The sequence below is a fragment of the Arachis hypogaea genome, chromosome 20 (assembly GCF_003086295.3).
Source record: "Arachis hypogaea cultivar Tifrunner chromosome 20, arahy.Tifrunner.gnm2.J5K5, whole genome shotgun sequence".
Lineage (NCBI taxonomy): Eukaryota > Viridiplantae > Streptophyta > Magnoliopsida > Fabales > Fabaceae > Arachis > Arachis hypogaea.
In genome coordinates, this window is record NC_092055.1 from 24,902,922 (window position 1) to 24,915,825 (window position 12,904).

At 35.6% G+C, this 12,904-nt stretch overlaps 2 protein-coding genes across 4 annotated transcripts; one reads left to right on the forward strand and one right to left on the reverse strand.

Annotated features, from left to right (window-relative positions):
- Positions 1-579: 579 nt before the first annotated feature.
- Positions 580-5,294, reverse strand: LOC112783860 (uncharacterized). 3 transcript variants are annotated; one of them, XM_025826934.2, is made up of 9 exons: positions 4,980-5,294; positions 3,908-4,058; positions 3,647-3,759; positions 3,287-3,365; positions 3,007-3,035; positions 2,293-2,386; positions 1,923-2,012; positions 1,645-1,834; positions 580-934 (listed from the first exon to the last, which is right to left on the reverse strand). In XM_025826934.2, the coding sequence occupies exons 2-9, from the start codon at positions 4,049-4,051 to the stop codon at positions 690-692; spliced, it is 984 nt and encodes a 327-aa protein (XP_025682719.1). In that variant the 5' UTR covers positions 4,052-4,058; positions 4,980-5,294; the 3' UTR covers positions 580-689. The 3 variants fall into 3 exon arrangements, with proteins under 3 accessions (XP_025682719.1, XP_025682721.1, XP_025682720.1); XM_025826936.2 differs by having other exon boundaries at positions 4,976-5,125; XM_025826935.2 differs by having other exon boundaries at positions 3,908-4,080; positions 4,980-5,119.
- A 5,095-nt stretch (positions 5,295-10,389) lies between these two features.
- On the forward strand, positions 10,390-11,757 carry LOC112785626 (protein FAR1-RELATED SEQUENCE 5-like). The gene has a single exon (XM_025829078.1). It carries the CDS (start codon positions 10,390-10,392, stop codon positions 11,755-11,757), a length of 1,368 nt encoding a protein of 455 aa, XP_025684863.1.
- Positions 11,758-12,904: the final 1,147 nt, after the last annotated feature.

Genomic DNA, 12,904 nt, shown 5'->3' on the forward strand with positions numbered 1-12,904 from the left:
TCTTAAAAAGGGTCAACAGGTACAGGAAAAAGAAAATGACAAAGACTTTGATCACTGAAAATGTGAAATCATAACGCGCACAAGATTTTTAACATGGTCATTGTAAAACATTTAAATTTTGGGAGATTCTATGGTGTGGATTGTATAAAATATCCACCCCTATAGATCTTAGGTGTTATGTTTTTGTGTCCTACGCATAATTTCAAAAGATTTATATTTAAAAAAAACTAGTAAAATCAAAACATTGATGAATATAGCAATAGTTCTAGTGACTTCAATTTTTTCCTTTTGAAGAAATTTTTATGGAAGTTATTTGAATCCAAGGGTTAAATTGTCTATACAATATTAATATATAAATTTCACAGACATACTTTCATGAATTAGAATTGCATAATGTCATGAAAAATTTTTCATGGCATCTCAATTGAAGACATTTGGGTGGGTAATAATGCTAATTTCTTTTTTCCTACGTTCATCAAAAGTAAGTTTTAAGGGCACAAGTGGACTTGCATCCTTTCAAATTAAATCAACTGGCCTTAACTTAACACTCCTACCAAATAATGCAAACAGAACGAGGCATTTTCAATAATTCTTCCATTTAGATTTCAATGTTTCAAAAAATACTATCTTTTGCATTTACATTATTGAAAAGACTAGCAAGTGAATCCCCAGCATCATCCTTAGTTTCATTACTTTGCTTGACATTTTGAGTTAAAAGAAGAAACACCTCGTACACTTTGCGACGCTGGCGCATGATTCTTGATTGATACAAATGCGACTTTCTTTCTCGCAGAGTGTGGTTCAGCATTAGGAGCGGACCGTGGCAATGCATGCGAGCTGGTTACCGGTGAAGAGTTCTTGAAAGATGCTTTAGTGTCACCTTGATATTCTCCACCTTCCTCGCCACACTCAGTATTTGGGATAACCTGGTCATCTGCATAAGATGTACATCATCAATGCCTTGGCTAAAACTAATAACACCAAAATATTACAAGTTATCTAGTATTAAAATGGCGAGAAAAATCGAGAAACAACGGTTGATATCTAAGCCTGGAAAACAATTTATTGATTTGGTTTATATCCAATTTGAAGTACTAGCCCATTGAGATGTAAATTTCAGAACTCTAGAGACCAATATGACAAACAAAATCAAGCTCCTCTAAAATGAGGAAAACGGTAAAGTGAAAAGTGAGAGTCCAATCATCCTTGAATCAAGGTAATGGAGCTCAAACATAATGTAAGTTACAAAATGGTGATTAAACCCTCAATTTCTCACTTTATCAATCTTCTCGGTTTAGAAGATCTTTTATTCGTGACAAATGTAACTACTGATCAAAACAAGCACCGATAACAAGATCATGCAGAGTATTCAAGTATAGCAATTTGTTTCTGTTGTCTTTAACTGGACTCATACGAAAAGCATACATTAATTACGAACAAGCATTTTCTCTTGTGACTAAACCTAAAAGGAGAGGCTACTGAGTTATAAGTCATAAAAAAAGACATATTTTGCTAATATTATATTAATATTATCAGCTGAAAAATGAAAATGAAAGCTTGCATGAAAAAAATACATTAACAACGAAGATGAGATGGAGACAGCAGAGCAGAATTGAGACAACATCATAAATTCATAATTCTTACCCCCAAGAAAATTTTCAATAGTATCGTAGTTTATAGCTGATGCTTCCACAGAGACATTTCCACCAGAATCCTCACCTTGATTTTCATTCTCACAATCATGCTTTGTCTCAATTAATATGAACTTATCTGATTTCCATACACATTCCAATTTAACAAAATCTTGAGTAACTGGGAAAACCTCCCTAACAACCTGCATCAACAGTATACAACAATAAATTTGCATGTTACCCGTATCAATTAGTAAATGCAGAACAGAAGGTTAAGTGGTAAAAGCAAACCTCGAGTCCCTTGTGAGTTATTTTTATTGATTGCTTCTTTCTAGACAAAGAAGAAACCATGTTGAACAATGAAACCACATCAAGTAATATCTGTACCATGAAGAAAAAGGATTGCAAATAAGTCTCATGTAAATTCAAGGTAGATGACTCCCAATGCTAAAGATATCTCAAGGCAGATGGATTTACAAACAGAAATAAAAAACAATGGCTAGCACAAATTTTCAATAACTCATTAGCTAATGTAAACGCATAATCATATTCACCAAGTCTATTTTAATTGAGAAATAACCTTCCTATTGTAATTCAACGTTGTTGATATTTTGCATGACCTCAATCTCAATATTATACAACCATGAACATGAGGACTTACTTGTTGAACCAAAACCCGAAGACGTGCAAGCAAACCCATAATTATCACAGAAAACCCCATGAAGAAAGCTTGAGCAAACAATACAGATACCTCACTAATATATAGTCAAGAAAACATATTTTATATTGCAAACTGCAACCTTCACATACAGTTCGCTTCATATTAAGAAGTAAATACAATGAGAGAAATGCTATCAATGACAATGATAACAGTATCTATGAAATATGGAATGTTTCTAAGTAAAAAGCAAAAATATGATTCAAGGATTTACATTTGTAACAGACCACAAGAATACATTGTATAACTATAATCAACCAAAACCTAGAAACTTCTCTAAAGACTTAAGCTACTGAATTTATCAAATTCAGGAATTTAGGAAGGGAAGGGGGAGATGTTAAGGTTGGCAGAATCAACCAACAAACAGTAAAGCATCGACAGAATCAGCAAGAATATAATTTCACCCCAGACACAAAAAGTAAATGCACATTGCTTCAATCAAGCAATTAAACTTCTAACGGTTTATAAAACAGCATTGGAAGATTTGGTGAATTATGCCAACAATATGTATGCTGTATCATTTGACAATACCAAGATACAAGCTGGACATGATACAAGCATTATGATACATAGGGTATGGTTAAACAAATTATGATCACATGGTACAGTGATCCCAATCATTCAAACACAAACCACATGATATCAGTAGAAGGATACGTTGCAGCCTTCAGCATTGTTTCTACCATCTGCACGAGAAAACAAAACCCTCATCAATATAGAAGAACAACTGAACATGTTCCAGTCTTCCAGAAGATTTCAGCAATCCAACACTACTGTTAATACAAGGAAATAATAGTTTATTTGAAATCCTAATTCTGTATGCATAGGAAGAGCAGGAAATGAATGAGCTCTCCACTAGTAAAAGGCAATGATCAATTTACAAAATAAATAAGGGGAAAAAGAGAAACGCTAAAGAATACTCTGCTGCAGTTTTTACCTCTGCTAGTAAGCGTGCAGCTCCTAAAAGGCGCTCCATAAAGTTATACTTTCCATTGTCACATTTCCTCCTTTTTAAGCTGACATGAGCAGTAAGTAAAACAATAGTACTTATCATCTTATATGCACAGAAAGTATTTGAGAAAAATATATTTCAAGAACCAGTGACAAATCCATGGGCAATAAACAAGCATGATGATGCAAAATATTAAGTTATACATGAAAGTAAGAAATCTCTCAGGAAATGGGAATTTCAATCTCTTCTGTTCTGTGCCCACACTCTTATGGCTTCACTAAACCATCTGTACATGGATATGGAAAACTACAAAACAAATCCAAAAAATAAACAAGTCAAACATACCTCTCGAAAAGATGAACCTTCTGTTTTGGTCTATCTCCTTTGATAACTAGTAAACAAGATGACACAAGCTCCTCCAAGTTTGTCGATTGCAGAAGCTTTATATCTCTACTCACCTTCCAATTACAATTCCACACAAAACCCAAAATGACATATACATACATACTACATAGCATGCCCATGAAACTTTAAAAAAAAAGGAAGAAAAATGTTTCATTGAAAGCTGTTTCATATCATTGAAAGGAAAACTTTCAATTTTTGTACCTTCAAAACATGCTGGAAATATGAGGAACGTCGGTGCTGGTTCCTGTTCTTATAGATCAATCTTTGTAGAATGCCACACTCACATTGGAGTTGTGCAAACATAGGTGTTATTCTTGCCTCGATTGTTTCAAATTCAGTACCCATCAAGTACCTTCAATTTAAAACATGATTTACTGATAAAGCAAGTTAACAATCTATTGAGAAAAGGAAAAATACAACAATTTTAGCATGGGAAACAATCTTGCATTGAACAGAAAATGATGGCGAACAGTCCTCTGATACAAGATTTGCTACGACAACTTGACAAGGGATAATCCAGGCTTGAAAGTAAGAGACTCGACTTTTAGGCTATGAGCTCAACCGCAGTACAAGTGTTTATTTCGAAAAGTTCTTATTAACAAGCTAGACATTTTAATTTCCCAAAAGGAACCAAAAATGACTTATAAGGAAGTCATAAATTGTATAGCCAAACAAGATGAAATGTTTTAAAATATATATATATATATAAAAAAAAAAGAAAGAAAAAATTACTTTTTTGCTTTCGAAGTGTTAAAAAATAAAAATGTTCAAAGTTGCGTTATCCAAATGAGCCATTAATCTTCATAATCAATTTAACTTGTTGCAACAAGAATGTCTAATTTGGTCAGCAATCAAAATTAACAGAGCTTGTTATTATTCTTTTGCAATCAAAACACTGTTTTTATAACCTTGGTTACTGGTAATTCATCATAACACCAGAGTTTCATATCCATTCAATGCGCACTTACACAACATCCATTATCAACTCTAACCATTAACCCACAATTAGTTTCAACTCACATACACGAATCATCTTCTTCACTTCATCATGCCTAGGTTCAGCTTTGCCATTAGAGTGCAAAGATCAACACAATTCTAGTAATCCAAAACCCCAAAACTAAGCTTTACAACAGCTTCTTTACTAATGCATTATAATACCAAAAAATATCAAAATTACAACACAAGAAGAAGAAATTTTAATAAACCCACCACAACACAGCAGCAACCATAAAAGTGAAAAAACAGCAAAATCAAAGAGGAGAGGACAACCTACCAGAATCAGAATCTGAGGCACCAACGACGGCAAAGCTCGCAGACTGGAGTTGAATCGCGCCTTCAAGCTCAGGGACCCGGAAGAATGGTGACGGCAGGGTGAAGAAGGGAGACGGTGGCGCTGGCGAAGAGGGGAATGGTGGGGTGGTGTGTTGTGTCGCTGGAGAAGTAGAGAAGTGGCTCGGGTCGGGTGGGTTCTGGGTTTCCTTGTCTGGGCCGGCTGGGCTGGCTGGCCATCACCAAAAACAAAGAGGGAACATGGGTTTCTCTATATTTTTTACAAAAAAGAGTAACAACCAAACAATAACAAAAGCCCTCATTCGAAAATGCAACAAAAATAATTAATAAGTATTATATTTTTTTTTTTTTAACCAAGTTGGGTTGGTCTAGTGGTTAGCTCACTAGTCCGCTTAAGCAAGTGTCGGGGGTTCGAATCCCGCCTTGTGCATGCAGCAACCCATTGGCCAGCGGCAAACCCTTAAATGGAGCTCAGTACCGCGACGGATTAGTCCTTGACCTGCCGGGTTGGGGGATACCGTGGGAAACCAAAAAAAAAAAAAAAGTATTATATTTTTTATTAATGATAAAAGATTTTATATTTAGTAAATAACTTATTTAATTAATCTAAATTTTTATGAAAATATTTGAATAAATATTTAAAAGATGCATAAAAAAATTTGGAATAAAATTTTATTATTATTATTTTTTTTATTTTTCAAAAAATTTAGTCATTCAAAATAAAAAAATTCACTTGACAAAAAATTATTAAATTTTAAAATAAAAATATGTTATTTTTATAATAACATTTTTACAAATAATTACATCAAAATTTGATCTCTAAATTTTTTTTAGAATATATGTTTAATATCTAATTCTTTTTGTCGCGTTTTTAAATATTTTAAAAATTTATTTATTGTTAGTATGTTTGGAAGTCATTTATTTTGTCAGAAATTTAAATTTTTGGGTACTATTTTAATAATTTACTCTTAAAAAGAATTAAACACTAAAACTCACCATTTGTTTTGCGTTTTGACAAAAACCAACTATGTTCTGATTCAGTTTAACCAAAGTTTAACTAATTGGTTTTTAATCGGTTCAGGAATTTACCCTCGATTTTATATTTGGACGATTTTTTTTAAATATCGAACTATTTAGGCTTGGTTTAGTAAAATTTTTCGAATAGGTGCTTGTACTTTTTAAAAGTTCAAGTTTCTCATTTTGTGTTTGATAAATCAAAAAGATTACGTGCTTGTACTTATAATTTTTAAAAGATCGAGGTGCTTTTGAAAGTCTAATATAACCTCATATGTTAATTAATTTTTAAATTTAATGCTTGCATTTATATCTATTATAATATTTTTAAATTTTAAAAGCTATTTTACCAAATGTAATGATTGTTTCTTGTGTTTATTAAAAGCTAATTTTAATTTGATTTACCAAATATAAATCCTACAACTTTTAAAAAGTCATATTTTAAAAATTAGCTTTTATAAGCTACTTTTAAAATGTAAAAGCTTTATCAAACTAAGTTTTAGTTATCATTAATGATTCAATCGATAGATTTGAATTGATTTTTAAAACTATGGCTAAACAAATTGTATTCTATTAAGTGGCACCACTGTCCACGTAGACCTGTCATGTGTCACTAATTGACATGTCATTGCACTATTACACATGAATGAATAATATCTTAACATGTGGCATTCTAACATAAATAGTGAAGGGACTAACTTGAATTATAAGTGTAAATTTTTGAGAGACTAAATTAAATAAATTAAAATTTCAAGAATTAATTTGAAGCGTGTGAGTGCAACTTCAAATACCAATTTGATTATTAACTTAAATAATTTAAAATTTAGTTAACATGTGTCTTAAAAACACAAGTTAAAATTATTAGTTAAAAATTTTTTTCTAAAAAAATTACAAACTTTAATTTTTAGTGCATTTGTTGTGTATTCATTTAAGATAAAAAAAAATAAAACTTTATACTAGTAATAAACTTTATGTCTTAAAGAGGCATGATAGCTAAATTCTATACTTTAAGTTTAATTATTTTATTAATTTTTACAGTTTTATTGAATGTTCAGTTAGGTTTTTATATATTTTTTTAATTGAATTTTTATACTCTATTAAATTTTATAATTAAGCTTCTACCATGATAAACGTTAAAGTTAAATAAATATTTCGTTAAACAAAATAAATATATCTAATATTTAACTGAAACAAAATATTCTATTAATTTTAATATTTTTATTACAGTAAAAACTTAATTATAAAATCTAATATAAAAATTTATATATATATATATATATATAAAGACTTAATTAAAAATTTGATAAAATTATAAAAATTTATCGAGTAATTAAACCTATAATTTATAATAATCTTATTGGAAACTTTTCAAATGGTCCAGGCATCTTTATTGGAACTCTGAAGATCCATGTACGGTCAGGTTAAAGGTTAACATTTTGTCTTGTAGCACATTGTGAAATATCTATGATATCCCTAGAACAAATTTAAAAATCACCATAGGGGCAGGTGACTGGCATCAGCCGAAAGAAAAAATGAAGCCAATTTATAGTTGAGCCAGCCGATGTACAATGTTGGTGGATTAGTCCTTTTTTGTTGACGCTTTTGGCGGGGCAGTAGTGGGCCTAAGAAGAGCAAATCCCTAGAGGAAATAGTGTCGGCGGCTAAGGATTGGGTAGGTCTAAACTGGGGAGAAAGTTATTTGGAGTGGAGGTCGTTCGTCACCGGTGGTGGGTGGAGCTCGTCGCGGCAGGGCGTGAGGCTCTGAAGGTCAGTCGCTGTCTGCCTGCTGTTGCTTTCCCGGAAGCTCCAGCATACAAAACCAGCAACCGGTCCGTGGTGTGGTGGTCGTTGTTGTCACTTTGCTTATCCGATCAGTTAAGTTCTCAGCTACCATCGCCGTCGGTAGTCATCCGGGCAAGTAAGCGTCCGTTAGCGATGTTAATTTATGTTTAACTATTTTTCGATTTCATTAACCTAAATTGAATCTGTTGCCGAATGTTTTTATCGTTGTTGAAGTAATGTTATGTGTTAGCTGAAAAGGATGATGTTTTTGCGGTTGAAAGTTATTTTAATTAAATGTGTTGGCCAAAATGATAGTGGCCTTAATTTGTTGGTTTGAGTTGAAGTTCTATGTAAGCATATGAGTATTCGTAGTGTTCCAATCGTCCTGTGTAAGTCCGTCCACCTTTGAGACTCACTCTGGCAATTTTCATTTCGTTTTCGATTTAATTTCTCCATCGAGATAAATATTTTACGATCTTGTTGAAAACTTCTGCGATGTGTTAATGTTGGGTTAACCGCATTTTCGACCTCATTAGGTGTTTGAGCATTAATTGTGTTTTGAAAAACATTGAGGTAACATAGTTTGTTTCTTAATCCCGTGACAAACCCCTGAATTTGCTGCTGCAAAGAATGCTTTATACAATTCGTTTTGTTTGTGTAAAATCCTTCGGTATTTATTTTGTGACAACTTGATTTGTAGCTGTATTGGTAGCAATGTTAGGAGGTAGTGGTGAATGTGTTTGCTTCTCTGTGTCGTAGTTGTAATGCATGTGGTGTTATTCGAAGTCTTTGTTTGTAGTTGGCAAGTGGATGCTGTGAGGATGTTGGAATCATGTTGGATAGTAGATGAGGTTGTAAAGTAAGGGTTTTTTTATCTACGTAAGTGCCAAAGAAGTTTGTGCAATCCCTTGTTTATTGTTTGTTACAGTTTGACATGTTTGTCCTTTAGGTAATAATGGCATCAAGTAGCAAGTTTTGGAAGGATGCGTGTATGTGGAATGAGCCTCTTGCGGATTTCTGGATGGAGGGCAATGGTGGTGTGTCGAATGCACAGGTACGATGGGTATACGTGCCATTTTGTTTTTATAGTGTGTTAGTGGGATCTAATTGGATGGGAATGGTCTGATACACCATATCGGTGGTATGGTTCATGCAGTTGGTTGTACTCTTAGCAGGTGTGAGGGTTATGTTGTGAGAACTAATATTCTATGTGGTGACTATGATGTGATGAGTCTGATGTGTAGAAGAAATGCTAGATTGTTGTTTTTTTGTTAAGTTAGCCGTGGCTGTAGTATCTGTTAAGTTTGCAAAATTGAACTTTCACATTTTAAAGAAATATGCACTACTTGCATCTGTGACAATGAAAGTCGACAAGCAAATCCTTTATTAAATAGTTTGGCATGAAGATCTTGTTGTGGCCAACCACTATGATGGCTGGGTAAACTGTATGTTAAATTATAACATGACAATGTTATAATTATAGTAATATTATAATCCTGAAAGGAGTTTTTCAGGTCAAGTTTTCAGGGCTGAATTAATAACCATGTTAGTGCCTATGAACATTCCATTTGCAAAATTAAATTTGAAATAAATTTAAAATGAAAGGCTTTGATGGGCAAGAGCTTTAATATGCATGGATTTGCAATATTTAAACAGAATTCATTCCACATAATGAAGTTGATTGCGAAATGTTTGTCTTTATTCTTCAGGACACAATGTTTGATACGAGAGTGGAGGAAGATGCTGAGTTATCCGATTGGGAAGGAAGGGGGGCTTCAATGTTGCCCGGATTTTTGGGTTTGGATGGGTTGCGAGCAGAAGATGTTCTTGAAATGGAGTTCTCTTCACCTCAGGAGGCAGGCGGCTTCTATAACAATTACAGCCGACTAAAGGGCTTTGCATCACGGCGAGGCAAGACGGTTAGAAACACTGCCGGAGAGATCGTGCGGTACAGTTTTGTTTGTAATAGGCAAGGATTTAGAGAGAAGAAATGGTTGGAAAAGGTTGATCGCAAAAGGGAGCATAAGGTCGTTACCCGATGCGGATGCATGGCGGAGATGAGGATAAAGAGGAAAGACGGTAGTGGGAGGTGGTATGTTTCGCGTTTTGTCGAGGAGCATAACCACGAACTTGCGTATGGGAAGCTTGTTGGTTATCTGCGGTCACACAGGAAGATATCTGAGGTAGAAGTTGCTCAGCTAACAAGCATGAGGGAGATTGGGATTAGCATACCTAAGATTTATGAGTCTTTCGCAGCACAACTGGGGGGCTTTAATTTGGTAACATTCACAAAGCAAGATATGTATAATGAGATACGGAAACAGAGAGGTCTGCAAGGCGGAGATGTAAGTGCGGCTATTAGGTACTTGGAAGGTCTGGCACGCATGGATGGGAAAATGTTTTAGCGTTACAAGTTGGGGGCAGGGCAACACCTATGCAACTTGTTTTGGAGCGACGATCGTTGCCAGGAAGATTATGGGATTTTCGGCGATGTGCTAGCATTCGACGCTACGTATGGCCGCAACAAGTACAACCTACCCGTTGTAGTCTTTTCCGGAGTAAACCACCACAACCAGACATGCGTATTTGGAACAGCAATGGTCTCATGCGAATCGCAGGAGTCATATATTTGGGTTCTTCGCCAGTTTCTGGAATGCATGCAAGGTAAGGCACCGCAATCGGTCATCACGGATGGCGACCCGGCCATGCGGATAGCAATCCAGTCTGTATTTCCTGATGCACATCATCGGTTATGTGCCTGGCATCTGCTGAGGAATGCGACTGCTAACGTAAGCGACCCGAGATTCACACAAATGATTAGACACTGCATGTTGGCAGATATGGAAATCGATGAGTTCGAAGCGCATTGGGAGGCAATGCTCAACGAGTGCGGTGTTAGGGAGGTTGAGTGGGTTAAGGACTTGTACACCAAAAAGCACGCTTGGGCCACCGCATACATCCGCGGTAGATTTTTTGCTGGAGTCCGGACTACCTCTAGGTGCGAGTCACTACATGCCAAACTAGGGAGGTTTGTCGAGAGCAGGTACGGGGTGTTAGAATTTGTCAGAAATTTTCAAAGGTGTGTGGATTTTCTGCGTGACACCGAGGACGAGCTAGACTTTCGTTCATGGTACGGAACACCTGTGCTACAAACAGAGTTTGTTGAGCTGGAAAAGTCCGGGTGGACGATGTTCACCCGCGAAATGTTTCTCAGATTCCGGGATAGCCTCAAACGGTGTGTTCGTGTTAGAATTTGTGAATTTAATGAAACTGAGAACCCTCATGCATACACTCTCCAGAAGTATCGAAGGCCTGAGATGAATTGGAAGGTTTATAGGGACACTGTTGCGAACAGATTTACTTGCACCTGCATGCGTATGGAGTCGTTTGGTATTCCTTGTGTGCATATCCTTTCCGTGTGTGTTAGGCTTGACTTAGTGGAAATCCCTGAAAGCCTTGTGCTGCGCAGGTGGTCTAAGGCAACCAAAATGGAGGTCCATAACCAATGTGGTGAGCAACACACTGCTGACCGAAGTGTGACCTATAGGACACGAGTGGGTGCTTTCTCCCAGCTTTGTAAGCGTTTAGGGCGTGTTGCGTGCATGAGTGATGAAGACTTCAAGCTTTACTCAAAGAAGCTTCTGAGTGATGCTCTCTTCCTTGAAATAAAGAACGGCCTAAGACCTTCAACGGATGATCTCACAGCAGCACAAGATTGCGGGGTGAAGGACCCGATTCGTGTTAGAACAAAAGGCACGGGTCGGATGAGTCAAGCATGTGGGTCTGCCCCGAAAACCAAAAGAAAGTGCAGCACATGCGGGAAGCTAGGGCACCGGAGGACTAGATGCCCCAACGGAGGCGCGCAACCTTCACCAAGGAATGATAAATCACCTGCTGGGATAAATAAACGCAAGCGATCAAAGGTTACCGCCTTACTTATTTCGTGCATGGACTATTTACTATGACACGTTACCAATAACACTAACTCCATAAAAAGTTTCAATACCAATGCAATTTATTTCCTGTAACTAAATTAATACTGTATCAGGAGCAGCAGTAGTTATTTCATTAATTTGTGTCTCAATGTTTTTTATCTCCAATATTCAGAAAAATAAGTCTGTTGGTAAATAAAATCAACATACTAATTAATGCACGTAGGGGATTGTTGATGTGTTATTTTTTGGTTTACCATTGAGTTGTGGGTTAACAAGTAACCAGTTTTGCAGGCATATGATATGGTAACGATGATGGGGAAGGAGCAGTCATCGTCGTAATAAAATTAAAGTCTAAATCGCCTTCTGGGCTTTTCTTAAATTGCTTTCTTACCAATTTGTTCTTGCTTATTACCGAGTGCACACTCATTATTTGCCATTGCATTGTTCATGCTTCATTACCAACCGTTATCACTTCATTATGTTGGTGTTAACAGTTCTGTGGTTTGACGTTCTTGTCAATGCAATAGGCACCCGTCGTTGTCGGAGAAAAAACGCAGCCTGAAAATCCATGTCAACCCGTTGGCTACATTTGGGAACATTTTTCGAATGGAGAAGTGTGACAACGGTCGACTGACTTGTGAGCTGTTGTTCCAATTATGCTGTAACCAAGAACATGTTATGCTGAAACTGCATTTTATTCTGAGAACTTATGTATGCATATGTGGATATTGTTAATCATAAACTGCAAACTCTAATTTATATGTTATTTAATGGCTACAATGTTTTACTCTGGCCTCACTCCCTTTTATTGGTAATAACCAATGCTGCCTTGTGGATTCGAATTATAAATTCCATTATCCAACGGGATTTTTCTGCTGAGTGGGATTTTCACTACACTTTCACAATGATTTTGTCCCTCTGCGGTCAGTGTCGATGCATGAAACTTCTGATTTTGCTAATGTAAACCCTTAGAGTTTTTTGTACATGTGTATTATAGCAATTCATTTAAATGGAACTTTTCCTATAAGAAAAAGTTTGTCTTTCCGTAAATCACAAATAGTCCTAAGTTTTAGTTTGATTGCTTTGCAACATTTATAAATGTAAGATTCAGAAATAATCAAGCCCCCCTCAAACGCATTTAATCAAAATTTAACAATTTGGAATCTCTTCATGAGCA

Coding starts and splice junctions, on each gene's coding strand:
- LOC112783860 (XM_025826934.2), bottom strand. CDS start 4,051: ATGGGTACTGAATTTGAAACAATCGAGGCAAGAATAACACCTATGTTT. Junction 3,760..3,907: donor ATTTCCAGCATGTTTTGAAG/GTACAAAAATTG, acceptor TGTAATTGGAAG/GTGAGTAGAGATATAAAGCT. Junction 3,036..3,286: donor CTGCACGCTTACTAGCAGAG/GTAAAAACTGCA, acceptor TTTCTCGTGCAG/ATGGTAGAAACAATGCTGAA.
- LOC112785626 (XM_025829078.1), top strand. CDS start 10,390: ATGGTCTCATGCGAATCGCAGGAGTCATATATTTGGGTTCTTCGCCAG.